The sequence below is a fragment of the Porites lutea genome, chromosome 11 (assembly GCF_958299795.1).
Source record: "Porites lutea chromosome 11, jaPorLute2.1, whole genome shotgun sequence".
NCBI lineage: Eukaryota > Metazoa > Cnidaria > Anthozoa > Scleractinia > Poritidae > Porites > Porites lutea.
The window spans coordinates 16,224,335-16,250,008 of NC_133211.1; the positions used below are offsets into that span (position 1 = coordinate 16,224,335).

Here is a 25,674-nt window from a genome sequence, read left to right on the forward strand (position 1 = left end):
GGTTTTGTCATTAAAACAACAGCAGGTTGCACTTGTAAGCATCACTGAACAGCTCAGAACAGCTTGTTCATGACAATAATTTTATTAATACAAAATACAATCACATCCACACTAAATGAAATACCAAATGTTGCATACCTCATGTTAAACCCGCTTCTATAAATGGCAAAATGACTGAACAGGGCACACAACACAAGTATAGGAAAATGGCAAAGGGCACCAAGTTGTGATTGGAGGGCGCTTGGAAGGTAATGTCAGCACGAATCAATGTGTGACAACCTTTTATGTGGCAAACTAATGGACAACTTTTCACATGTTAAAACGTTTATTTGTCACAAAATTTGGCCAAATTTTTTCACATGTACTGGTCAGCAAATAGAAATTGTCACAAAAGTTGTGTGGCTAAAAATAACCCCATACAAAAGAGGCTCACACAGCACAGCCTACCTGCAGGTTAAAACAAAATTGGTGAAATTTTGAGAAGGGACTAGCTTCTTGTCTTACTCTCTTTCTCACTATCTTTTTAAAATCTTATTTACAAAAATAGAGCATGAAACCTTGGACTAATTTCATAGCATAAATAACGCTTACTTTTTAAGGCTAAAATGTAGAATACCCAGCCACTTATGTCCAGAACACTTAATGACATTATTAGTTCTTCTGAATTTAAATGCTTTTTTGAACTAATGTTGAGAGATGCAATAGGTGGCCAACTATTCGGAAATGGCACTAGAAAAAGTAGTTGTAATCCTTAATAATTCACACTGGCAAACTATGAGTAAAAATGATTGTATGGCAGTGAATAACACTACAAGTAAAGTGTTTTTATGCTGATTCTGAGTATCACCTCGGAAGGGTTTCTGGCTGGCTGGTTAAATCTTTTTTAATAGTTGCTTGAATCTTTCAGTACTATTATGTCAATAATGTTTGTAAAGAGTTCTTGCGGAATAAGTTTAAATAAAAAAAAAAAACAGCTTTTCCCTGCAAAAGACTGTCACAGTCAGCCACTATAAACTGCTGCATCACAAACTACTAAAGCTTACTATAGTCATAACAGAACACACTTCATGGTCTCGCATGAAGTGACAAAAGAATCCCTGTCACCTTTTGACAGTCTTGTTGCAAAAAACAAGAACCTAATTTAACAAGGTGGTTTAGAAATCGGAGGCAGCAAATGGTCAAGACTCAGAGACAAGGATAAAACACATGAGACTTTTGAGACTCGCCACAAAAACATGTCTGAGATTTTTAGCAACATAAAAATTTTCTACGGCCCATGATTTCCTGGACAGGTACCAATATTGCAACCCATTCTAGACTTTTTCTACTGGTAATACATTACAAATTTAAAAATAAAATAATATTCTATATCAAGTTATACCACTGCAGCATGATCTACATTTGTGTGTTCATTGTGTTTTTTGTTGTGATAGACGTGGATAGTATGTAGTATGGAAGATGTGTGATTTTTATGCCTTTCCTAACTTGAGTTACAGTCTCATAAGAGACATGATACTCATGGAGTTTTCTGAACATTTACAAACTCCAAGTGGAGTTTTGTTTGTGAGAAAGAACTGATGTCTCCAAAATGAAACCAACAATGTTAGCCTCCACCTCGCAAACCCTTACTACTTCATGATCGTTTTGTAATCTGCTTGTTTGGGCTGTCTTCTGTATGATCAATTTGCGAAAACACTCCTTTGAGTTTGAAGATTACAAAAAGCCTATTATGCTCTTTTTACTCCTTACAATAAGCTTACTGCCCTTTCAAAACATATTTGTTAGGGCCACACTATTTTGTCATCAAAACCTAGACCAAGTGACCAGATGCCACTTGGAACAGCCTCCACTGTAAAAACACAGTCTCTGTTTGATCTTCAATTTGTAGTTTTGAAGGTTCCAGTCTGCTGGATAAAGCCAACTTCGATTACCAGCATGTCCAGTTAGGACCCTTGTGCAACTAAAAGAAGATGCACTACCTTACTTGCTGGGATGTGGATTATACCTCTGATAATACCAGATTCTACACATTTACTTGTTTCATATCCACATAATTCATATTTGAAGAGATTTGGCAAATTTGACTTTACGATGTAAAAGTTCTGAAATCTCCTTCACTGACTGCTTGTAACTGGTCTGTAACTTCTCCCAAATCTCCGACACAATAGAAGACTTGGTCTATGGAATGAACGAAAGGATTAATGCAAAAACTACTGTAAATGTAATGATCATTAAGCTGTTATGTGAATATCTGGTACTGTTTGAAATTCTGCACAACTTTTCTTTGCTTGTAAAATAAAACTTTACCTCATTGTCGAGCTCAACTAAATTTAGTTCCAAGAGATCGTCAGATAACTGTGCAACATTCACTTCCACAAGTGATGCATGAAGAGAAGAAATGTTAGACTGGAGAGTAGATAGGAATGCCTTGAATGGACCAGTTTCCTCATTCTAATAAAAGAAAAATGACTTGTGTTTTAAACATGCATGTGCTACATAAAACCTCTTGGTAAACAGACTCTGAGTGAGGAAATATCTGTTAGCCAAAGAAAACTGAGATACAGAGTTACTGGCTGCCAACCGGCAACTGCGTGCCAACTTGAATTTCTAATTTACAAGTTTAGTGGGTTTTTTTTTGGAGTCTTTGCCAACCTCTGGCATAAAGGACACACAGAAAGGTTTGAGTTCAGCACAGAATTTAGTTTGATCAATTTAAGTGATTTAGTTATCAGCCCACCAAAAATGGTGGGCTCATGACACAACGACAACAACACAAAAAACCAACAACAACAACAAAAGAAGACGAAGATAACCAAGAAACGAATGAAATGGTTAGATGACTTAGTGGCAATCAAGGCTTCTTAATTGAAAGATGAACACTCACCCTGAGTTATTTTTTTAACAACATTACGAAAACTTACCATAATAATAATTTTTTTATTGATGTTTTTCACTATCCTACTTACTGTTTGTGCAGGTACAGGTTTCTTTTTCTTGGCTTTTTTGCTACCTGCAAGTTTTTGGAGAAATCTACAGCTCACAGCTGCTAACAAGACAATGCAGCAGTAGCTCTGAAAAAAAAAAATGAGAACAAACCCCAGTAATAAATGAACTAAAAGATTAGGACATCATGCAACTGCTATAGAAAACTACCAAGACTTACGGAGTGTTCAACTGACTGTATTCTCAAATAAGAGTGAATGGAATGAAGTCGTCCAAATATTACCACACAAGAGATTTGCAATAATACTATTGGGTATTCCTATTCTGGATATGATCAATTGAACAGACCCTTAGTCTAAGAAAGAGACAATCAATACCCAAACTGAACGGTTTGATAAAAAATTAATAAATAAATAATACACTTCATACCAACAAGGCCCACATGGCCAAAGCGTATCTCTGTTTCACCAGCATGAAGCGCTCCCCCAATTTTTCATTGATACTATTAAATTGCAGTGTAGCCCACAGGAAGTTTCTGGTACCCAGTTATACAGTGAAAGTTTGCCTTAAGCCCACCCCATTTATAGCACCATCTCGTTATTATGTCCATTTTCTTTTGATCCAAATGTTTAAAACTCCGATTCTTTATTTTTATCAGTTGTAAGAACCTGTTAATATGACCACCTTGCTATTACAAATAATATTATTTTACCTCTACTAGAAGAACCAAAGGTTCCAACACATATCCATTAAACATTGTCTTCCCCTCACTGCCTATTGTGAGAATAGCTGAACATTTTGCAGTGGAGTCTGAAATAGAAGTCCAGAACAAAGACCATTTGGTGGTTGATTTGAGTATAAACGAACACAGCTAACAAGTGGTCCCTAAAGTGGAATACAGCTCACCAAACAAACCAATCATGAAAAAAGTGTACTAACTTGTAACCGAGCATTATCTTTTGCACTATATTTAAACTTTATTCAAGAATTAAAAGAACTGGTTAACATGACTAAATGGAGTACAATAAATATGCATAATCCGGCCATCTTGACCGAACAAGCTTGGTTAATAAAGGATTTATGTTGACAAAAAAATTTTTCTTGTAACCAAGTGGAAAATCCTGCAGGGGACAAGATAGGCTAACCTTGCTGGCTCAATTAGCCAATAAGAACACAGGATTCACTTGATCTTCCCCACTTGGTTCCAGTATACTTTACTATTGTTGCGTTATAAGTGGTGGGGGGCTTTGACAGAGCAGTTACTGTTAAATATTTTCAGTGACCTTTCCTCAGCAAAAAATGATTTCCTCATGACATAAATTGGGGATGGATTGAAAACATCATTGGAAAGACACAGAAGAAAGTACAAAGGAACCTCCCCTAACTTGCTACCCAAAATAGAAGATTTAGTGGTTGGTTATGAGAGGTGGTCGGTTTAGCCTACGTGTAGCCGCACCCTCCCCTCAACAAAGGAAATACAGGGGGAGGGTGCGGCTACACGTAGGCTATGGTCAATTGTGAGAATTGATCCACAGAGGGTTTCTTTCTAGAAGAGGTTTGAACACATCTACATTTTAGAGCAGAATTCAAAGCATGCAATTTTTTAAGTTACAATAATTGTAGTTTTATGTTATCACTGAAAGTTCTTCACGTACTCTGAGTAGTGTACAGGTCGGTCAACCCCTTAAGTCTTCAAATATTGAGAATGGGTAGATGATGTCATAATGCACAGCCCATGACATCATTTCTCCAGAAATGTGCAAAAAAGATGTTGTTGGAATTGCAACATTTGACCGGATTGGTTTACTTGCCACTAATCACGCTTGATTGGTTTACTTGCCACCAATCACGCTATTGCTTATATTATTTCAATGATATACCGGAATTTATAAGGAAACGTTTAATGTTAGTAAAATAGCTCAAACAATGCAAAATATGTGAAATAATATTTCATTCTCAGAGAGTCAAGTCTACAAAAAATGGCAAACTTCAGTGATTATCTGGGAGATTTCAGACTCTAATCTTGAGACCCCTCAAAAATAAGGACACCGAAGGAGACAGAGCCAAGTGTCCACATTACAGAGATGTCCATACCATAAGGGTACAAATAACAAGAAGTTTGGTGTTTGAGGAGCACATGGAGTGTTGTAATAGACAGAAGCAGTCCACTAGGAAAGGTTTGACCGTACTAACCTTTCAGAATTCTTGACGCCTCCTCTAAATTTTCTTGAATGTTATTCCAGTGATCCTTTGCATTGGAATCTGTTGGTGTGGCCAGTAAGAATCGAAATGAAACTAAAATGTCTAAACAGTGAGTTCACTAGAATAATTATGTGTAATGCATTAATTAGGGTAATAAGTAAAATTATATAAGAAACTACTTCTAAATTTTAAACTTATTTAAAATAATGATCTGTGCAACATGAATGAGCATTATTATCATTACTGCTGTTTGTACCTTTTGCTTTGAAAGCAGCCTTTGAATCTCTAAACCAGGGTGAATTTAATAAATGAAAAGCCACCCACAGATTCTCTAGAAAGTAGCCCCCTTACGAAGTACATTACCAGTAAATAATTATTAGACGAGCCACATTCAAAGCCTACTTTTTTATTCAAAGCAGTCACCTTCCTCAGTAATATGTTTGTTTTTCCTCACTAATAACATAGGAGATGGATTGAAAACATCATTGGAATTTTCTGCTTTGCATAATTATGGTCTTTTCAATAATATTGGTTACTATCCTTGGGGAGGGGTACTTCCTATAATGGCCTATACAGGGAGGCTCCACCCAAAAGCGGTACCTTTTTCAGGCTTCAGGTGTATGAAAGGTTAGGGATTTCACTTGTTGAAGTGTATGAAATGGATAGCGTTATCCTGTGGCCAAGTCATTTTCAGCAATATGAGGGCTTAAAAAAGTCTTGTCCAGTCCAGGACAAGTTTATGTCTATCTTGCTCAGCAAGTAACTTTTTAAGGTCACTTGCCCGATGGAAAAGGGTCCAGGCAAGTCATCTTGTAACTTAACTACGACAGGCAAGCAATGGCACCAAAGGCAGCAAAAAGTGAGAGACGCTGGTCCAAAGCACAAGCTGGAAATCCAACATTAATTTTATGAGCCTTGAAAATGGGTTATTATTTTAAAGGTGGTTGCTTGGTGTTGCAGATGGGTGTAATCACCAAATGACATAATACAAATGATTAAAAAGACACTGAACAAAATGCCCCCACCACAACACAAAAGTGAACCAACAATGGCTTCTGCAACACCAAGATACACCCATTTTAAGAGAAACAGAGTCATACCTTGTGCCCCATAATGAAGATGATGGGCCTCATGACACACCCTTAGCATGGCAACCATTACCGTTCCATGATGTCCATCAATAAACCTTGCTAGTCTTGAACATGGGGGACCAAGCATAGGAAGCTATACAAACACAAGATGGTTTATTAACTTTGGTTATTAAAAATCATCTTTAAATTTGGGAAACTGTTATTACAAGGAGTGCTACTTCTGCTAAGGGATAACACGAATTATGATTGGTCAGAAAAAGTCCCTAGGTGTCTCTTGCCATTAATGTAGGCACTCTGCCTCATGCAATAATGAGTTGTGCAAATTTAACGCATATGAACAACTGTCTAAAAAATAGACAATGTTGGGACCAGCACTAATCATCAACCTTAGATAGGCATGTCTTATAGAGAGTCACTAAGCATCCTTTTTTACGTGGGATTACGTCTAGTTTACCTAATAGAGGCCTCTGTTTAAGGCTGGTTTTCACCATAAGTATCGTAATAATTTGAAACAGTCATGGCATGTGGGAACAAGGACTATGTTTGGTTTATTCTTTGGTTTCCAATTCTGACAGTCTAGTTTTCACTAGATTGTAAAAGATGATTTTCAATTTTCACTGGGTCATGAATGCTCTCGCATAGGACTGTACACAATTAGTGGACAGGAAACTTTATACAGGATGCTTGACTATTTCGCTCCTATAACCCGCGATACCTTTTCTCTTGTGCCTGGATGCTTCTCAATCTCCTGTAAAACCTCTGTTAGTTCAGTGATGACTTGTTCCAAAGGGAACACAGGTTCAGCTGTACCATTGTTCATGGCTTGCATATTCTGTGGAGGCTTGGGAACTAAGGACACAGCTAGTGCCAGGCCCCTCAGGACAAGGAGTCTGAGTCTTAACCACAGAACCTGGAATGAAGGTATCACAGCAGTCAGTCATTTAATGATACTTTGGCAATCAAGAAATGGTTTGTAGATGAAAAATAATTTATTTTTATCATTTGAACAGAAGGATCACAGTGTCAGGAAATAAAGAAATAAATAAGCTGAATGATAAGCACTTAACGATTCTGGTAGGCATACTTTTCTTGTAAACTCATCTGGATAGACCTTTGTCAAAAATATCATCAACATTTCATGAGAATTCCACTAATTGTACTTTCATACTCATGTTATTTTTCAAACCTCACCTCTTGCTCCATACACCTCAGCTCTTCGTCCTTTGTAAGCTGCCTGTGAAAGAAGCATAAAATAAATAATATGCTAGGATTTTACACCAAACACCAACATCAACAATATTTTGCAAATATGCCAGGATTTTAATCCACAAACTAAGCCTATTTCACTATGGGACCAACCGTTAATTTCACCTTAATTAACAGGGTTCTCTATCAACAAAAAAAATGAAACATGTAGAAAGGACTTTTGTCAGTTTTCAATGTTTTGGGATTAAAATCTGTTCAGGTTAGCGATAACAACTGGCACACAACCTTGCTGATACCCTGTAAAATCATGCAGTTTAAAATTTTGTCAGAATTAACATTCACATAAGTGAGGAAGAAACTCGAGTTGGCTATATTTCTATATAACTGATGTTGTCTCCAGTTACCTAGCAACAAAGCCATGAATAAACAAAACTGCAAAAAACATTGTTTAGTGGCCTTTTTAATGGTCAAGAAACACTTTTGGTGATGAATTCAACAGCAGAAGTTGTTTAAAAAGAAAATTGCAGTGATTTGGACTATTAGCTTCAAAATAAGAGCAAAAGAAGAAGTTTTATTGAATCAATCAGGCATACACTTATTTCTTTAAACAACCCAATCTAGCACACCTCTCTGGAAGATCCCATGTCTCAAGTATTCTCAGATCTCTGTTGTCCCTCAGATCCATCATCCAGTCTTCTGGATTTATAAAGGATTAAAAGCAATTAGGTACACCAGAACCTTATACTTAAAACAGCAAAGGAATTAAGGGTTAAAATGAATGAAAAATAGTCAAAACAATATATTACTAGCTACAGTGCACTTGTCCAGGAGGTTACTCTCAGTAAAATGACTTTGAGCATCTGCAAGACTAACAAATGAAGACAGACGTGTTATATTTAATAGAAAAATAGGAGGATACAGCAAAATTATAATTTTCACATCAGATGACTCTTGAGAAGGAGTTATTTATGTGCATTTTTATTGTTTTATTGAACTCACAATAAGAAAGTCATTCTATGACATGATACTGGATGTACTGGATGATATGGACCTAAGTTTTTTAATTCACTTGACAACAAGGTCAACAACTCTCAATCCCTTTCCTCCTTTGAGAAAATACTGAAGATTAAATTATTAAGTAAATATGAAAACAGTTCATAAATCTTTCCATCATCAACTTTTCACCATCTTTTTTTCAATTGATGTACAGCACTAACCCGGTGTAGTTCGAGAAGGCCTAACCTCTCATAAGCTCCTATAGTTTCTGTTTGGTCTTCTCGCCACTTCTTTTTTCTACTTTTCCTATATTATTTGTAATTCATTTTCTATTATTGTGTGGCAAAGAAAATAAATAATAATAAATGTCCAACACAATAACCCTACCTATTTGCCTTGAGAAAAGCATCTAACATCATGTTTTCATAATTGACACTGGCAAAATGTAGAGAGCAATCAAGCCTCTTCTTGAGCTCAATAAATTCAGGGATCTGTTTGAAAGAATATATATCATAACATTAAAATGAGCATTGCTGACAAATGTCCTGTCAACAAGACTAAAATAAATACTAATATTGCTTTGAAACATTATCCGTGCTAAAACAATATCAAAAACGTTTCAGTAGTAGTGTACTAAATGAAACATGAAATGAAAATGAAAATTATTGAACACTAAGCCATTATGTTGAAAAGGGTTGGGGAGCAAGTAAAAGTTAGAATCTAAAAGCAACAGTGATCTCATGGACAGAAATATTTGCGGGCTGCTAATAAAATAAACTACAATCAGTTTCTTTCCATTGAGTCAAGTGGAGGATTGGCAAGACTGAAATGAGTCAATAAACCAAGAGGTGAATTTGGGGGGGGGGGGGGGGGGGGGTCCTTTTCTGTTTCCTCTCACTTATACCCATTCCTTGATTTGCTTATCAGCGCTGCAAACCCAAGGGACTATTTGCAGTCTATTAATGAAAGACCTTTCCTCAGTAAAGCTCTGTTCCTCCTCAACTGTAAAGTACAGTGTACACCTAGGAGTTGGATTTGGCTCATCAATGGAAAGGAATATTATTGTCAGCACCAAGAAGAGCCCACGATTCTAATCTGCAGGTTGCTACTACACTGATTGACACATACATAGCCAGCATTTGCTTGGACTTCCACTAAGAACGAATGGAATGCATAGAACACAATCTGATCATGTGTTTTTACCTTCTAACACTCGTAGTCTGATCGCCCCCATTTTGACCTTCTATTAGGTAGAAACTTATGCTAAGCACCAGCATTGCAGCAAAAGCTTTTATAACCTCCAATCAGCCTGAACTCACCTGTAATCCCTAACCTTTGATTATTACTAGTTCCTTAAATTATACGTGTATGTATTATAATATTATGCTAACAGCAAAGTGTGGGCTATTTTGTCTCTTTTAAGTTCTTTATTCATCAGAAAAGCAGGAGAAAGGCCACAGATTAGAACTTGGTTGTTAACTTGGTTTCCTAGTTTTTCTTAAACTAAACCCTTTAGACTTTCACTTTGTCATATCTGATCACTTAATTAACCAACAACCTCAAAACCCAGGGTAATGTTATTTTTTGAGTGATCATGTGTCACATTACATTAAATATGTCAATAATTAACTCCAGGCATTTTAAGACAAGAGTGCTCACTGGAATTCAAATCCTGGCATCAGGGCCGAGTTGTTCGAACGCTGGTTAGCGCTAACTCAGGGTTAAATTTCAACAAGGGCTTCTTTTTCTTTTCATCAACAGATGATTTTCTATATTTTTTTAGAGTATCCAATTATCAAACTGTAGGCAAAGAGAATTAAACTGAATTTGCTTTTTATGCTCTCATATCTGAGTTCAAATTTCGCACTAACCCGGGTTATCTTAACCCAGCTTCGAACAACCCGGCCCAGGGAAATAAAAAATCGTTTCCTTCATATTTTGTGTCTGCACTGTTTTCTGACCTTTTCAAATGACCCATACTTGTATGCAGCAATGATATGCTCTGGTGTCTAAAAACAATTTGCAAAAGTTAACCATTAATGCTCCACTGTTACTGAAATTGACTACTTTTAAATGTTCATAACACATATATTTAATTACTGCAGACGAAACCATAAACTATCACTGAACTCGCTTGCATGATGACAAAAAGAAGAACAATACATTTTCTTGTAGTCATTTTTTACTGGTGCAGAGAAACACGTTTTCTTACCCTGCGTCATAGACAAAACTAAAGTCTGGATAAACTGTCTACAAAACAGTGCCAAAATCCTTGTTCTGGGTCCCCACCTGTGTACCAGGATTCGAGCACGTAACATGACTGGCTTGTTAAAAAAGCCATCATCAATTTGTCAAACAGTATGAAAGGAAATTCAAAACGCACTTCCATTAATTTGTCGAGTCCATTTGGGGCACAGAACATTGATCTCAGTACTACTTCACCAAGGTTAAATTATGTCTGCGACGCAGGCTGAGTTTTCCTTGTCAACATGTGTATGTTTCTACAGTTTGTCCTATCATAAAATGCCTGTGATCATACATAGAGCAAATTATTTTATTTATCACCAACACAAGCAGTAACTCACACTCTTCTGATTTCCATAAAAGAATTTTAATGTGTTTAAATACATGGATGAAGCTGCCTCAAAGTGACCAAGAGCTTCAACATACCGCGTCACAGTGTACCTGAAAGAAAACAAACAAAACAAGTGCAATAGGTTCATTTCCTTCAAAAATTTGTTTTGGAACTGATAAGGTATTGACCATATAAGTAGGCTTTTAAAGAGCCATAACCAGTTTATGTTCTTTTAAATTTACAAAGAAGTGAAGGGGGGGGGGGGGGGGTGGGAGCTAAGAACAATGGTAGCTTGTCTCTTGGTTCAGATTCTTGTGGTATGTACATTAACAGTATTTTTTGCCTACCCAAGAATATCCTGTTCAATGTGTTTGATCTCCAATCCATCAAAAAGCACTAAACAAGGTCCAAAAGCACCTGACAAACGTAAAAGACTTAGTCAGCAAAAAAAAAGTAGATAGGGGACAATAGAATTGGGAGAGTGGAAAGATAAATTACATCTCTGTTGACACCTTTCCTCAGTAAAGCTCTGTTTCTCCTCACTACTATGAGATCAGAGTTGGATTTGACTCCTCATTGGAAAGAGCTGTGCATGACTGTGTAGTGGTTGTGCAAGGGGAGGCTGAACTAGCACTTTCCTACATGAACAAAAAGGAAAAGCTTGTAGCCAACACAAAGCAGCTACCCTAATCAGAATCAACTTTATTCTGGTCAAATTAAATGGTAATGAGAGTGATGTATATATTGCGCTCATCTTCTGAATTTGGTCAGTGTCAGTTGGTTATGAAGAATCAGTTGCAGGATGGGAGCCAATTAGAAATGGCGAGATATTTTAAATGAATAATAATCACTGTTATCCTTGTCTCAAAGTTCAGGATGCAAAGAAAATCATTTTTACAGCTTACCATTCGGGCAAGCTGAAGCTCACATTTACTAGCCCAGACAACATTTCAACTAGTCCCAAAAGCTTTTTGAAGAGCAGAGTTGATCTCACAGTTCTTCCGTTATTCGAATTCCTCCAAAAAGATCACTTGCCCGTTGGGCAAGTTAAAAACAGAATTCACTAGCCTGATAGCAAAATCCACTAGCCCTGGGCTATCGGACATCACTTTCTTTGCACGCTGAAGTTACTAAATGATTTTTTTTTTTCTTTATTGAAAACAAATCAACAACATTAATACACGGGTTACTAAAAAATGATACCACCCCAACTTGTTCTTCATAACACAAGCTTTATAATGCATGGTCTGTCCCCTTAAAGTGCATGTATGGAGCCATATTTTGTCATCACTCTAGACATTATAACTAACTATAATCTTTGTTTCCTTACTCACCCATTGAACAATAAACCCTCATTAATAATAACTTGAGATGGTGATTAGAAGGACTAGCTTTTAGTGCACTCTCCAGCATAATAAGAAGATGCCAGTTCATTTCTGAGCTTCCTGAAAACAAAAACAGTGTTGATCAAGATGAAAAGTAATAACTACTGGATTTTCAACCGGAATTTCCTGTTTTACCATGTAAATGGTAAGTACCCCAAGTAAATGCCTTGGTCTTCATAGGCTGAATGAATTTAGTATTAGTGTAAACGTTTTAGCTAACAACCTCGCTGGCATTACCAATTTTGAGGTTGCAGTTGAAACTGGGTCAGTGTTGCACCAAACTGCACAATGGGACTGTCTTGGGGATGCTTTTCTTCTATAAACAGGCTATTGTGAAATTGCACAGGAATCAGGGTCAAAATCAATCCCCCAAAACAATCTGATAGTGAAATTCTAACAAAACACTGACCCAGTCTCAAGCACACTATCAAAATGACCAACACTTTCCAATAGAGTGAATACCTTTCTGATCATTTACATCTAACATCAGATGCACGGCAAGCTGGGCAAACCCATCACTGTACTGGAGTTCTGTAGGCAAAAGATCTTTACCTGCAAATAATGCAATAATATAATGCAGATCCCTGGTTAGAAAAAGCTGGCATGCAACTTATCTGGTGCTAGACACTGCTACTGATTTGAGACAAAGATAGTATGCTTTGCCAACAATAGAAAACTTAGATGTTCTACTTTTTGCCTACGATTTGCACAGACTAAAAATAACAGTCTGCTAAACAAGCTGTTGTCACAAAGCAATTGGTATTACATTATTAATATAGCATTAAATTACCCAGTCTATACTTTTACCAGTTCAATTTGTTTCAATATTCATTTGCACCCACCATAAACTAAGCCACCTTTGTGTTGCTTCATGTATTCCTTTGAAAGGGCAATCTTTTCATCAGAGGAAAGGGAACAATGAAACCCTAAATGTCTGGAAAATTGCTCAATTGTGAGCCTTCTGTGCATAAGTTTAATCTGTCAAAAACAACAACACAGGTAAGAAAAAGATTTAAAATACTATGAATTAAAAATAGTTGGAAATTAAGTATTGTAAGAGCAAATTTTAAGACTGAAATATGTATACTTTTATCAATATGCAGATTGCTTGCATTATCCGAGGTTCATCTATACAACCCACAAGATGTTACAAAAACTTTGTCATGAATAACCCAAAAATAAAATGCTTGGTAAACCATGAAATCTGCTGATTAAAAAGAGGCTGAAATAAAAATATTTTGTCTGGATTTTGAGTAAAAGTCCCATTAATGATATAACAATAATATTTACTGACTTGTATAATTTGCACAAATATCAATAAACAATTTTCATTTACACATTACATACATTTCTAGTGCAAATTAAAATTCTACTATTTTAAAAACACTAACAGCAATAACAACAAGCTAAGTAAATAACAGCTACCAGATTATTCTCAAAATCCTACTAACAAATCCTATTTAATAGAAAATTCTATATTGATACAAAAGAAAATACATCCCTAGTACACATCCTAATTTTATTCTAAAAATTCTAAGAACACTGACTAATTATTCCTTATAATCCTATTTATGAATCCTACTAACGGTGTACAAAACTAATAATAATAATTAGCTAGGAAATGCCTACTGAAAAAAATTTGTTTTTTAGAGCCTTTTAAAACTATTTTACTGAAGATATATTTATAATACAAAGAGGAGATCGTTCCACAGTTTAGGGGTAGCCATATTGAAAGATCGATCACCCAGTGTGGTAAAAGACTTGCATGTTGGGATGTTAAGATTAATTTTATGGTGTAAAAAATAGCACATACTTGAGATGAATCTGAATCTTCATCGTCGACAGATGGCAGAGTTGATTTTAATACTTCAATAAACTAAGAAAAGAGATCAAAATGCCACAACAAAAAGGTTAAAAATTTTATATAAAAAAACGCTGAGCTGCTAACAACAAAATACCAAAAACACACAGCCATTCCTATACCACAGTATAACTATATATAAGCCATGAAAAGCAAAGACAACAAAAGGTACACTCAAGAACTTCAGCAAAATTGGACCTCTTCTCTCTTGGAGGCGTGTGTGGCCAAGTGGTTAACACCTTGAACTCCAGATCTGGAGGTTCAGGGTTCAAGCCTGGCTGGTCGCATTGTTTCTTTAGACAAGGAACTTTACTCCACTTTGTTTCTCTTCACCCAGACGTATAAAGGGGTACCGCCAACATACTGCTGGCGAGTAACCCTGCGATGGACTAGCATCCCATCCAGGGGGGAGTGGCAATACCTCTAGGTATGCTTCATGCAAAAGAAACCGAGATAAGCTCTGGCCGTTTGGGCCTTTGGCTTGAGTGCACTTTTTTTTTTTTACCTCTCTTGGGTTCCATACGATTTACAAATCCCTGATGCAGCGAAAGTTAAACAGATTAAAAACTGGCCAAAAGTCTTGCCTACTATACTAGGGTAAATTATAACAAAAAATTTCTTGGGGAGGGGGTGATTATGGTAATCTTGACTTATTTGTAACTGCTCCCAAAAAAATGAAATTGAAAAACCAGGTGAGAACAACAGAAAAATCATTATAGTCAAGCAAACTTAACATTCAAGAGGTGCGGAATAAAACCCTGAGTGAATGAGGTTCATATATAAAATTCTCCTTTCAATGTAAAAGCTCGCAAGGAGAATCTAGCAGTGCATCAAATGTTCCTTAGGGCTTTATTTCAGACATCCCTTCCATTATTATTATTAATTTCATGATTCTGTCATAAGCAGAAACCGTAGTCTTCTGACAGAGACCAGCCTTTGCTAAATCTTAAATCTCAAGTCAATAGTTTCCTTATTACCTTTCTCCTTTCAGACTGCTCTTCCAGGTTCAAGTGCAAATAAGGTGACAGGTCGGAAAAACAACAGGATTTGTCTCCAAACCGCTTAAAATATTCTACTAATAAATCTACCATGGAATTGGAATCTGAAAGATAGAAACAACAATAATTCTGCATCACAGAAGAACAGACACCTTTTGAAACTTTCAGCTGTGTATCATTTTGCAATAAGAATGGTACATGCATGTTAACACTGTTACTTTCGATAGTTGATAAAGATGTTGAAACTGCAACTGTCAGGAAACCTGTCAATTATTTCAACTGAAATAATTGATTTATTTGAACTGTAGTGTGTTGCGTTCTTTATCTAAAGAGTTAAATCAATGAGCAGTGTACTTAAATGAAATGTTTTGTAAGAATTTGTGTTGCAACCCACTATGATAGAAAAAGGTGCATCTAAGCCATGAAACCCAAATGGCTGAAGTTTAAACTGGTTTCTGTACCTAAGCATGAAGTACCTATGAGCATTTCAACTCCCTCCTGGATGGGATGCTAGTCAGCCTCAGGGCTACACCCAGCAGTATGTCATTGTTACCCACTTTATACAAATGACTGAAAAAAGGTATAGTAAGGTATAGTTGCTTAAGGATCCACTATTATGGACTCTTGCTAATAAGGGCAATAACTAGCTATCTCAAGGGAGTCCACTGGCAATAACTGAAGCTTATTGTAGCATTTCCTCTTTACACCCCCTTCAATAAATTATCATTGATCAGGTACATAATTTACATAACGTAGGTACATTACATATTGTAATAACTTACTAAGTCTAGAGTCAGAGTATATACATTGTTGTTTACAAAGCTTTCCCAGTTCCAGCTGTGCTAAAAATGGCCCTCTACAGGCCCGCTTCTCCTTTGGTTGTTCACTTTCAATGAGGGATGCAATGAATTTGTAGATATGTTCTAGAGTATGATCAGGAACCTCCCTAATATGGTAATTAAAAGTAAATGGTAAAATAGTTAACGATACAGGATATTTTAAAATTAAATCATTTGACAAATTGTTATCAAGTTCTGGAGTATGACCAGACCTTTGGAAGCATATGGCATGCAGCTAAAGACATGGTACACATTTAAAGCCCATTTAATTTCAGTCAAACCAATACCAATTTTTACTGAACATCTTTAAGAAGGGGAACTTATTTGTTGAATCATTAGTAATGTCTATGTTTGAGGATAATCATAAATCTTGCAATTTAGCTACTTGTTCCTTGCAGAAGCATGATTTTTTAGCTTTCAGTTACAACAGAAACAGTAAATCCAAAATACTGATCCGACTCAAAAAAAACAATATTGCATACAGACCCAAGTAAGAGGAAACCTAAGGAAATGTTACATTTCTCTACTAATTCATCTACAGCACAGCATGATGTTAGCGATGAAATTGTGGAATATGTTGTGATTCCCTTCTTTTCAAGTGTGCGAAAAAGAACTTACTCTGACTGATCCACTGGTTTCCATTCCTCTTTCACAAGAGAGAATGCTGAAGTGAAGTACAACTGATAGTATGACCACTGATCCGGGCTGGTGGAATGAAAAAAGTACAAATAGGGTCCATTAATGATTCAATAAAATAGGTATCACAGCATTAAAGCTAGATTAGCTTGTGGTTTAGTAAGCATTCAACTCATACTCAAGGCAAAGTAGGGGATCATTCACAGCAGAGTATCTGTTACAGGTTAATTTTGATCTCAGGTTGAAACTTTTTAACCTACGTCGATTCTCAATTTCCTTTGTCTCCAAGGGCTAGAAAATCAAATCAAATTTGACCTGTAACATACCCACCAAGGCCCGGTTCCTCAAAAGAGTGTTTACGTTTAGCCCAGGGTTAAGCCAAATTTTAAACAAAGTATTCTGACAAAGGAAAAATGTCACTGGAGCTTATAAGATATTGTTGAACCTTTACTCTGTGACCCAGTTATGATATTCTACAAAGGTTGATACCATCGTGGATTAAAGTTCTAATTAAAGTTCTAGTCCTGGATCAACTTTTCTCAAACTAGACCCAGAGCTCTGGCAGGTGGTTCTGATCTACTAAAGCCCTTCAACCAACCATGTTAGAAGTTGAGTTTTCCTTTAAAATAATGAAACATCAGAAGTACTGTAAGATGTTTTTCTGTAATGTTAACTAATCATATCCTGGGTTCCCGGGAATGATCTTTCAATCAATTGGTGGGATGTTTCAGTGTCAGCTGAATGCTAAAGCCACCGAAGATCTTGGGCCAAAGGCTAAATAGTTTCTGGGACCCAGGGTAGACAACACTTTAATCATGGCTTTATTTTCAATGCAGGTCACTGGCATTTCTTAGAATGGGAAGCTTTGGCATGCAAGTTTCAAAATATTATTTTAAACCTGCAGTGCGTGAAACTTACATTTTCATGCGTGTCAGAGATTTTATTAATATTAATATTTACTTTTTGTCAATCTTCTTTCCACTTCTCATATTGAAGACATTTTTGGAGCTCTTTTTATTTAAATCATTATGACAGTAGCCAGGGGAAACCTTCACAGCGTGTGGCAGGGGAAATCCCTAACACCCAGCCTTAAATGACAGTCCTTTATTCACATCTTAAGGTTGCTCAGTGTCTGCTGTAATAAGAGTTATGCGGAACATGTGCCCATTAATCTACAGTGAGAATCCATAATAGTGGGAATTTGTTTCAGTCAAATGCCTTCTATTTTTTGTCTGCGATTTAGCTGCTGTACATTAACAAATGTCTGCAAGGCGAGTTGACTTGCTTTACCTCTTCAAAATCAGCTTCTTAAATGTCAGGTTGGCTTCATGCCATCTGCACAGCTTCATTAAGTAACAAGCTTCTTTCTCTTCTTTCTCATCCATGTAACTAATTAATTTAACTGTTTAAAATACAACAATAACAGCAAACAAGTGTTATGCAAGTTGGTGATGCCTTATAAATATGCTTTCAAGAAAAGTGCTTAACTCTTGATATCTACAAACTGTTGACTGAGAGCAATGGATACTGTCCCTTGAAAAGAATGCTATTTCACTGTAAGGTTTCTCACAGGATCAGAAATTTGCAACTGTAGCACAGGAAGATAGAGCATGGCTAGTGATATGGAAAGCGATGATGATGATGGGCATGTTAAAATAGACGAACATTTTTCGAAACGTTTCAAGAATCATATATTTCTAATCAACCATGACAACATCAGACGATTTAGTAAGGCAAATCTATACATATAGAGATCAACAATAACTTGGGCATTATCTTTGCCATTAAATGGCTGCTGGTTGTGTTAAATTAATGTAGCAAGACATCCACCTTGGTGGTTTATCATGCTTTTGATATTAGTAAGTCAATAGCACCTACCTGCTAAATTACTTTTTCTAAGTACATCCAGAGCCTTATCATAGAGCTCTAGCTTCTCTAAAATCATTAAATAAAGTCGAACCTCTGAAAATGCAAAAAAAGAAGTCCAAAGATAGGATCAGTTACAGCCCTACCATTCAACTGAAATGCCAGTCCTACAGGGGTTTCAATAAAATTGAAGTAGCCAGAAGGTTTGAATAGAGTAACCGACTGTATCAACAAGGATCTGTGGGCTTGCTTCCCCAGAATACTTTGAAATTGAGCCCCAAAATATGATTACTAGCATTCTGAGGACTAAACTGAGTGCAAAAGAGCGTGTTTTTCATTCAAGAAAATGCAACTTTCATTCAAGTTTTGATTTATCAGCCACACAATCAACTCCTACAAGCAATAAAACAGTTACATACTTTTGCACGTAAACAACTGATTCTATATAAACCTACAATGAAACTTGTGAAAAATTGACTGAATTACAGCATTCATATAACTTAAGCATAACATAAAACCAGTCGGTCTTTACGGAAACACATCAGACATAATTCAAACTAGTTGCTTCTGCTTTCTAAAAGAGCAGCCGACTTCTCTGAGCAAAATGGCCAAAGCATTTCATCAGTTGTTGGTGTTTATTGAAATATCTGGTTTTACTATTACCATAATACATGTAATTTATAATAATACCCAAAAATGGAAGCACGTGTACTGTACCTGCTTCAGCATCAACTTTGTTTTCATTGATAAACTTGACAACCATTCTTTCAGCCAAAGGAAAGAACATAGTTTTACCTAACTTCTCATCAGCAGCCATTAATCCCTGAAATAAAGCACAATGAGCCATTACATTTGGTAAAATGAATGGCAACAACTCAACTGCTCACTTTGCGCCACTTTCCATGGTTCCTGAACTTAATGGTAGACCTAGTGAAAACTGTGTTTGAATAGAATGGTTAGAATACAAAGTGGAAAGCTTAAGTACAAGACCTTGAAGGTCATGTAGCCAAGCATCAAAAACAAATCCAAACTTCCAGCTGGTGAATAAACCATCATGGATCAGTCCACACGAAGTTTTACAGTTGTGATTGATTAATACAGTCCAACATTTGTTAGTGAAGAATAATAAGAGGGAGGGGAGGGGGGAGGCTTAAAAGAGAGGGGGGGCGGTATTAACTTTCTTCCCCTGAAAATGGGTGGCATAATAGAGGATTCATGGTATGTCAGCATTATTTTTTTCATAATGCCTTGCAGAGGTATGCTATAATATTGACCTAACTAGCACTTGTCAATGTGGGACAGATCCTTAAATATAGGACTGGGGAGATAAGTAACACTTTATGGTAATTTGCCAAGGTGACTGCAAACCAGTGTTCACCTCTTTACACTACACTGTACATGTCCTGTTGTTAGGATTTTTATTATTCTTTCTCATTTATTGCAAAGCCAAAGTATAAAAAGATGAAACATACCTGCATCATAATACTCATGACTGCCCAAAAGTAATAAGGATTCTTTGAAAACTGCTTGTATAGATTCATTGCAGCCTGGAAAAAAATCCAAAAGAAGAAAGCCACCCTACCTTAGGGCCCGTTTACATGGAGGTGGGGGATCCTACGTAGGTGAGGTAACCCTGTTAGGTGGGGTAACCCGCCTGTCCATATAATCTCTCATTTTAATTTGATCACGTTTACATGTTAGGCAGGGTGACCATATGAGACATTAGGAAGCTTGAGCAATAACAAAAGCGACGGCTACAAAAACATCACTCACAAAGTGAAGTCGCACTGCTTCAAACTTCATCGCACTTAATCCATCTAGTTCAACTCGTCAAATGCTGGCAATTTTTTCTGGAGTTGAATTCTAACAGAGTGTAACGAAGTTCAAGAAAAGAAAAACAAAGTCACCGTTTTGCGTTCTCGTCCTCCACAAAGCATGAAATTAGGCATTTCCACGTCGTAGTGATGCAGTGACGACAAAGAAATGTATAAAAAAGCGCGATGAACATGCAGAGTTGTTGTTTTGCCAATCTAAACCTATTGCTGTTTTGCCATTTTCGAGGACATAGCCGTCGCTGTCGCCGTCATTTAAGCTCCCTATTATATGGAGAGGCAGGTTACCCCAATTAAGGGGGTTACCTCACCTACCTGGGGTCCCCCAACTCCATGTTAACAGGCCCTTTGTTGTAGACTTATTGTTATGGTTCACACTTAACCTGGTAATGGTGTATGGTACTGTGCAATGGTGTGGTGAAAGGAAAATAAAAATAAACTACGAAGAAATGAAAATTAACTAAGAACAAAAATTATCTGCAACATCTACATTACTTTTACCAAGATGATGTACAGGGTCTGTACCTGCTGCTGTTTCTTGTAATCTCCTATTCTGACATATGCCATGAAAAGATGGGAATATAGCTCTTCACTCTGTGGATTCTGTTTTAGAGCCATCTCATAAACATGAGGAATCATCTCAGCTACAAAACAGTAAAAAAGGACTTTAGTAAATTAAATAACTTTCCAGTAACTTTCAATACACATACCTCAACCCTAGGTTCTTTGTATGTTCAAAATGACAGGGTGATTTAAACTTTAAACAAGGAGTTTTCAAAGCATTTCAATAATATTACGCTTGCACAAATTCTGCAGGTACAAGTTAAATACTTTATAGAGTGAAAATGCAGAAAGATCAAGCAGAATTTTGAGCATACAAAGTGATAAATGCAGGAGCCCTCAAAGTAGGCAGAAAGTGTTGTATCAAAAACAGAATTTATCCAAGTGTAATAATATTCTTCTAGCTCATGAGAGCCCTGTTTTCTGATTTGAAATCTCAAAAGATCAGTGTTCATTGGCTCCTGAAAGTTGTGGCACTTCAGTTGAGACTGGCACACCTCAAGACACTCTTACAACAAGTCTGTAATATTTCATGGGCAAGCCACCAAGCCAATTTAAATAATTATTCTTTAGAATTTGCCCCCTCTTCGGTAATTATGCTAAAGATTATAAAGCAAAGCCAGCACACAACAAAATTTTTCTGCCTTTATTTTTGGCAATCTCTTACGTTTTTGCATCTCCCTGAAGCAGATTGTCATTGCTTGTAACGTGGGGTCATCAGCTGGTTTAGCTTCCATCACTTCTGCCATCAATGCCTCACTCTCTGCATTCTTGCCTGATCGTAGTAAGGCTAGTCCCTTTAAAGCCTGGAAATCAGATAATTGGTTTGCATCAGGGTTGTGATGCTGTTCTAAATATCAAACATGGGGGTACTGGGACTAAGACAGCCTTTACTTTAGTGCAAGTTTTACATCAATAGAGTACTATTCCATCTAGCATATCAAGTTATTTTACTCACGAAGTATCCAGTGTTTTCATGATCAGCTTTTGTACTCAAACATTCAGTAACTAAAAGTACAAGCACGCTTGTATAGATTCAGGGCCCAGCATCTTATAAACTCACTTGCAAGACAGCTCGGTTAGCAAACAGTCATAAGTAGCAGCACTTACTAGTTTTCCCACCCTACCCTCCCTGGGTAGCTTTTGGTTGTATATTCATTTCCTTTTTGTCTGACAGTCTTTCTGTTTTTACAAATTACATATACCTTTGTTTGTTCCATTTGAGTGTAACTAGTTTTATTACCTGTTTTATTTTAATACTGTACCTATATTTGAGTGATTAGCTATTTACATGTTGTAATAAAGGCTCTCATAGTCCCAATCATGTCGGTGTCATGGTTGGTATTTAGGTAAAGTTTCCGCACAGCCTCATGTCCATACATGCAGCTATCTCATACTAGTTCACAGACAGATTATATGAATAAAGTCAAATATGTACGTATAATAAATGCATGGGGCTGTGCGAAAATCTTACCAACAGAAGAAATAGATTTAAAGAATCATAGGTACCTTAGCACAATGCAAGTCTTTCTGTTTCTTCAGGATTTTGTCAGCAAGTTGGATGGCCTGTTTATTGTTCATGCTATCCAAAGCATCTAAGGAAACAATACACATAGGTCAAGTAATTATTCTTCTAAACGATATTATTTTTTCAAGTATAAATAGGATAAAGCAGTACCATAAACAGGCCGAAGTCGACGCTCGTTCACGTCGACATGGCGGGAAGCCATGGTGAATTTTCGGCTCACATGCTGTGAGTCCGCGACAAAGTTATTCAGCGGCTGATGACATTTTGAATGTTCTGTTTGTGTAATGTACATCCAGATTTGCCAAAATAAACCAGTCCCAAAAATTCACACGAAGAATAAAATCGTCTTCATTCCTCACAATTTTACAATGAGTTGTGAAGAGGATCAAGAGGAGGAGAGGGAAGTTTTACGTGCTATTTATGAATCGGACAAAAATTTCATCGAAATTAACCCTACGACGTTTCAATACAAGTTTGGTGAAGAAGGACACTACAAGTCGTTCCTATTGGAAATTTCTTGGCCTGCAGATTACCCCACGTGTCTTCCGAACATCGGATTAGATGCGTTTTATAATCGGCACATCAGCAGTACAGTGAAGGAGAGTGTAACCGACCGGATCAAAGAACAATGCGAAATGTGTCTAGGTTCTGCTATGACTTTTTCGATATTTGATTGGACAAAAGAACACGAGGAGGAGCTGATGACAAAGCAACATGAGCCGGTATGTGGGGCTCTGCAGGGGAGAGGCTCAACCATAAAAAGTCATAAAACGGTTTTGCACGTCGTCTGCTTGTTATATGGGGGTGGGGGAGGGTGAAACACTGAGTAGGTATTTTGGATGGAAAATGGACTTAATGAACTTGGGAGCAACTAACAGTCATGTGTTATGGGTAATAGGTCGTGGGTCATGGGTACAAAGTCATGGGTCAAGGGTACCAGGTCGTGGGTAGTGTAGATCCATGAAAACGTGAAGGGTAAAAGGCAGAAGAAGTCCCTCGGGGTATAGCCTGAGAAAACAGCCAACATTTCGTGACGTCACCACTGGTTTCCCGCGAAATGACGTCTGAGAAATGTGCACGGAAATTGCTCTACTGATGATGTGTCACTACCCAGATCTGGGTAGTACATCTGATTGGTCGTGCAGCATGGGAAATTTGATTCAACCAATCAGAAGAACTACCCATATCTGGTTAGTGGCGTGTTATTGGTCACAGCCAATCAATTCAGAATTACACTCCAAAGGGAAAAGTAAATACTGTATGCTCTAGAACACTCGACTGTTGATAAAGTGGGTTGTGGAAAACTAAAAGTAGAGAAATCTTGTTTCACACAGAAAGCCATGTTTTCGCAAGCAAAGAGTATGAATGCAAGTGAAGGTAAAAAATTCTTGTGAATTGAAGCGATACATTTCTCGGAATATTTGAACCAACTCCTGGAATTCTACAGTAAATAAATTTGGTGTTTTGGCTAAATTTCTATTCAGCCAGGCTTTGTTGTATTTATTTAGGCTTAATATTGTCAAATTGCTTTAGCTAAAGGGTTTTTCTGAAACATGTGACAAGGTTTGTTCTCCTCTTGGTAGTAAAACGTTTTATACACGATAGAAGCATATTGGTAAAAATGATAATTTTTTTTGATACACTCGTGAAGTGTAATGAACCAGTTTAATATTGAACTTGATTGGAAATTCACTCATTCACTCACTCCATGGCATGTGTGCTCTAAACCTTATTGTGGACAAGTTTCAGTAATAATATGCTGATTTAATCTTAAGGACTTTTATACAATAAATTTGATATACTTTGATATACTTTTTTTCACCTACCTGTCATCAGCCTTCTCACTTCAATTCACTAGTCAATCGCCCCCACCCCCTATCCCAGGTTTTACAAATTCCCCAGTGAATCAACCAATATGGTGTATGGATTTTGAAACTGAAATCTGTGATGTACAGGAATTCCTGTCTCCAGAATCTGTCTTTGGATTTTAAACTTACTTGCATTCTTAAACTTAAAGCTGTAATAGTAGCCAGCACTTTTCCTTACAATATCACTACTTAACTAATCACAAAAGTAATGAAAAACACCAAAAATAAGGTGGAAAGGTTGGCTTGTGGCAATCATACTCTGACAAAGTGTATAAGAGCAGGCTTATTGCTATGTGTAGCATGGGTGGTCAAAGCCACCTCAGTCTGTTCAGAAAATTCAGGCTGAGATTTCAATGTAATGGTTGAAATCCTACACTCATTTGTAATATAGAGTAGCCTGCGAACAGCAGACGCATTTCTGGTCATCGCTTCTCTGCCTCTCTGCCTACGGAGGGAGAGAAGCGACGAGCGGAAATGCGTCTGCTGTTCACAGGCTAAATATAGAGATGAGTAGGGTGCAACAAAAGTGCAGTGCAATAGCCTGGGGCTAGTGGAGCAACCATTCAAGCTACATTGTAGCATGTTTTAATATTAGAAGTTTTCCAATGGGCAAGCAACATATTTTGCCAAGATGATTTACATGGTAATGAAAAAGGGAGTTGGTAAGCCTGCACAACTGCTCTGGGCTAGTGAACATTGGTAAGAGTTTGCCCTTGGGCAAGTGAGTTTTTAAATTTCATCTCACCTTGATGAGCTTAATCAACATCCTCTTCTCACATAGGTCACAGTGAAAATAATAATGCTTTTGAATACTCTCTTTTACACAGGATCAGGCAGTCAAAGAAGAGCAAACCCCTGAGCAGGAAAGAGAGATGCAGCCAGCCAAGAAGAAAGAGAAAAAAGAAATTTTAACAAAAAGCCAAAAGCGAAGAATTGCTGATAGAACAAACTACAAAGGGGAAAGAGAAAGGGGGTGGAACTGGGTAGATGTTGTAAAACATTTAAGTAAAACAGGTAAAACAGATTAGAAATTTATCTACCCTATATAACTATCCAGTTTAGCAAACTATCTCATTATGGAAACCAGACATAAGAACAAAACTTCCTTAAAATGGACACCTAGAATATTTATCCCTGCCACCTTCAGTCATTTTCTGTGCCTCTAAGCTCAGTTATAAGTCGGGTGGCTCTCTGTCACTAGTGACAGTAAAATAGCAACAGAATCGCAGAGTGTCATGATCTGGTGAAAACCAAATTCCAATTCTTAATTAAAAGTAGAAAGGACTT

At 37.0% G+C, this 25,674-nt stretch overlaps 2 protein-coding genes across 2 annotated transcripts; one reads left to right on the top strand and one right to left on the bottom strand.

The window, feature by feature from the left end:
• Window positions 1-306: 306 nt before the first annotated feature.
• On the bottom strand, window positions 307-22,738 carry LOC140951454 (N-alpha-acetyltransferase 25, NatB auxiliary subunit-like). Its single transcript, XM_073400702.1, has 29 exons — window positions 22,670-22,738; window positions 22,501-22,586; window positions 21,659-21,797; window positions 20,956-21,074; window positions 20,071-20,145; window positions 19,316-19,421; window positions 18,611-18,694; window positions 18,023-18,134; window positions 16,715-16,801; window positions 16,040-16,203; window positions 15,237-15,361; window positions 14,212-14,274; window positions 13,241-13,376; window positions 12,861-12,950; window positions 12,348-12,458; window positions 11,361-11,430; window positions 11,024-11,123; window positions 10,400-10,447; window positions 8,826-8,929; window positions 8,249-8,310; window positions 8,069-8,138; window positions 7,428-7,470; window positions 6,952-7,146; window positions 6,246-6,369; window positions 5,137-5,205; window positions 3,656-3,753; window positions 2,967-3,071; window positions 2,308-2,451; window positions 307-2,178 (listed from the first exon to the last, which is right to left on the bottom strand). Exons 1-29 carry the CDS (start codon window positions 22,719-22,721, stop codon window positions 2,056-2,058), a joined length of 2,904 nt encoding a protein of 967 aa, XP_073256803.1. The 5' UTR covers window positions 22,722-22,738; the 3' UTR covers window positions 307-2,055.
• An 88-nt stretch (window positions 22,739-22,826) lies between these two features.
• On the top strand, window positions 22,827-25,453 carry LOC140952200 (RWD domain-containing protein 4-like). The gene is made up of 2 exons (XM_073401620.1): window positions 22,827-23,241; window positions 25,215-25,453. Exons 1-2 carry the CDS (start codon window positions 22,888-22,890, stop codon window positions 25,413-25,415), a joined length of 555 nt encoding a protein of 184 aa, XP_073257721.1. The 5' UTR covers window positions 22,827-22,887; the 3' UTR covers window positions 25,416-25,453.
• Window positions 25,454-25,674: the final 221 nt, after the last annotated feature.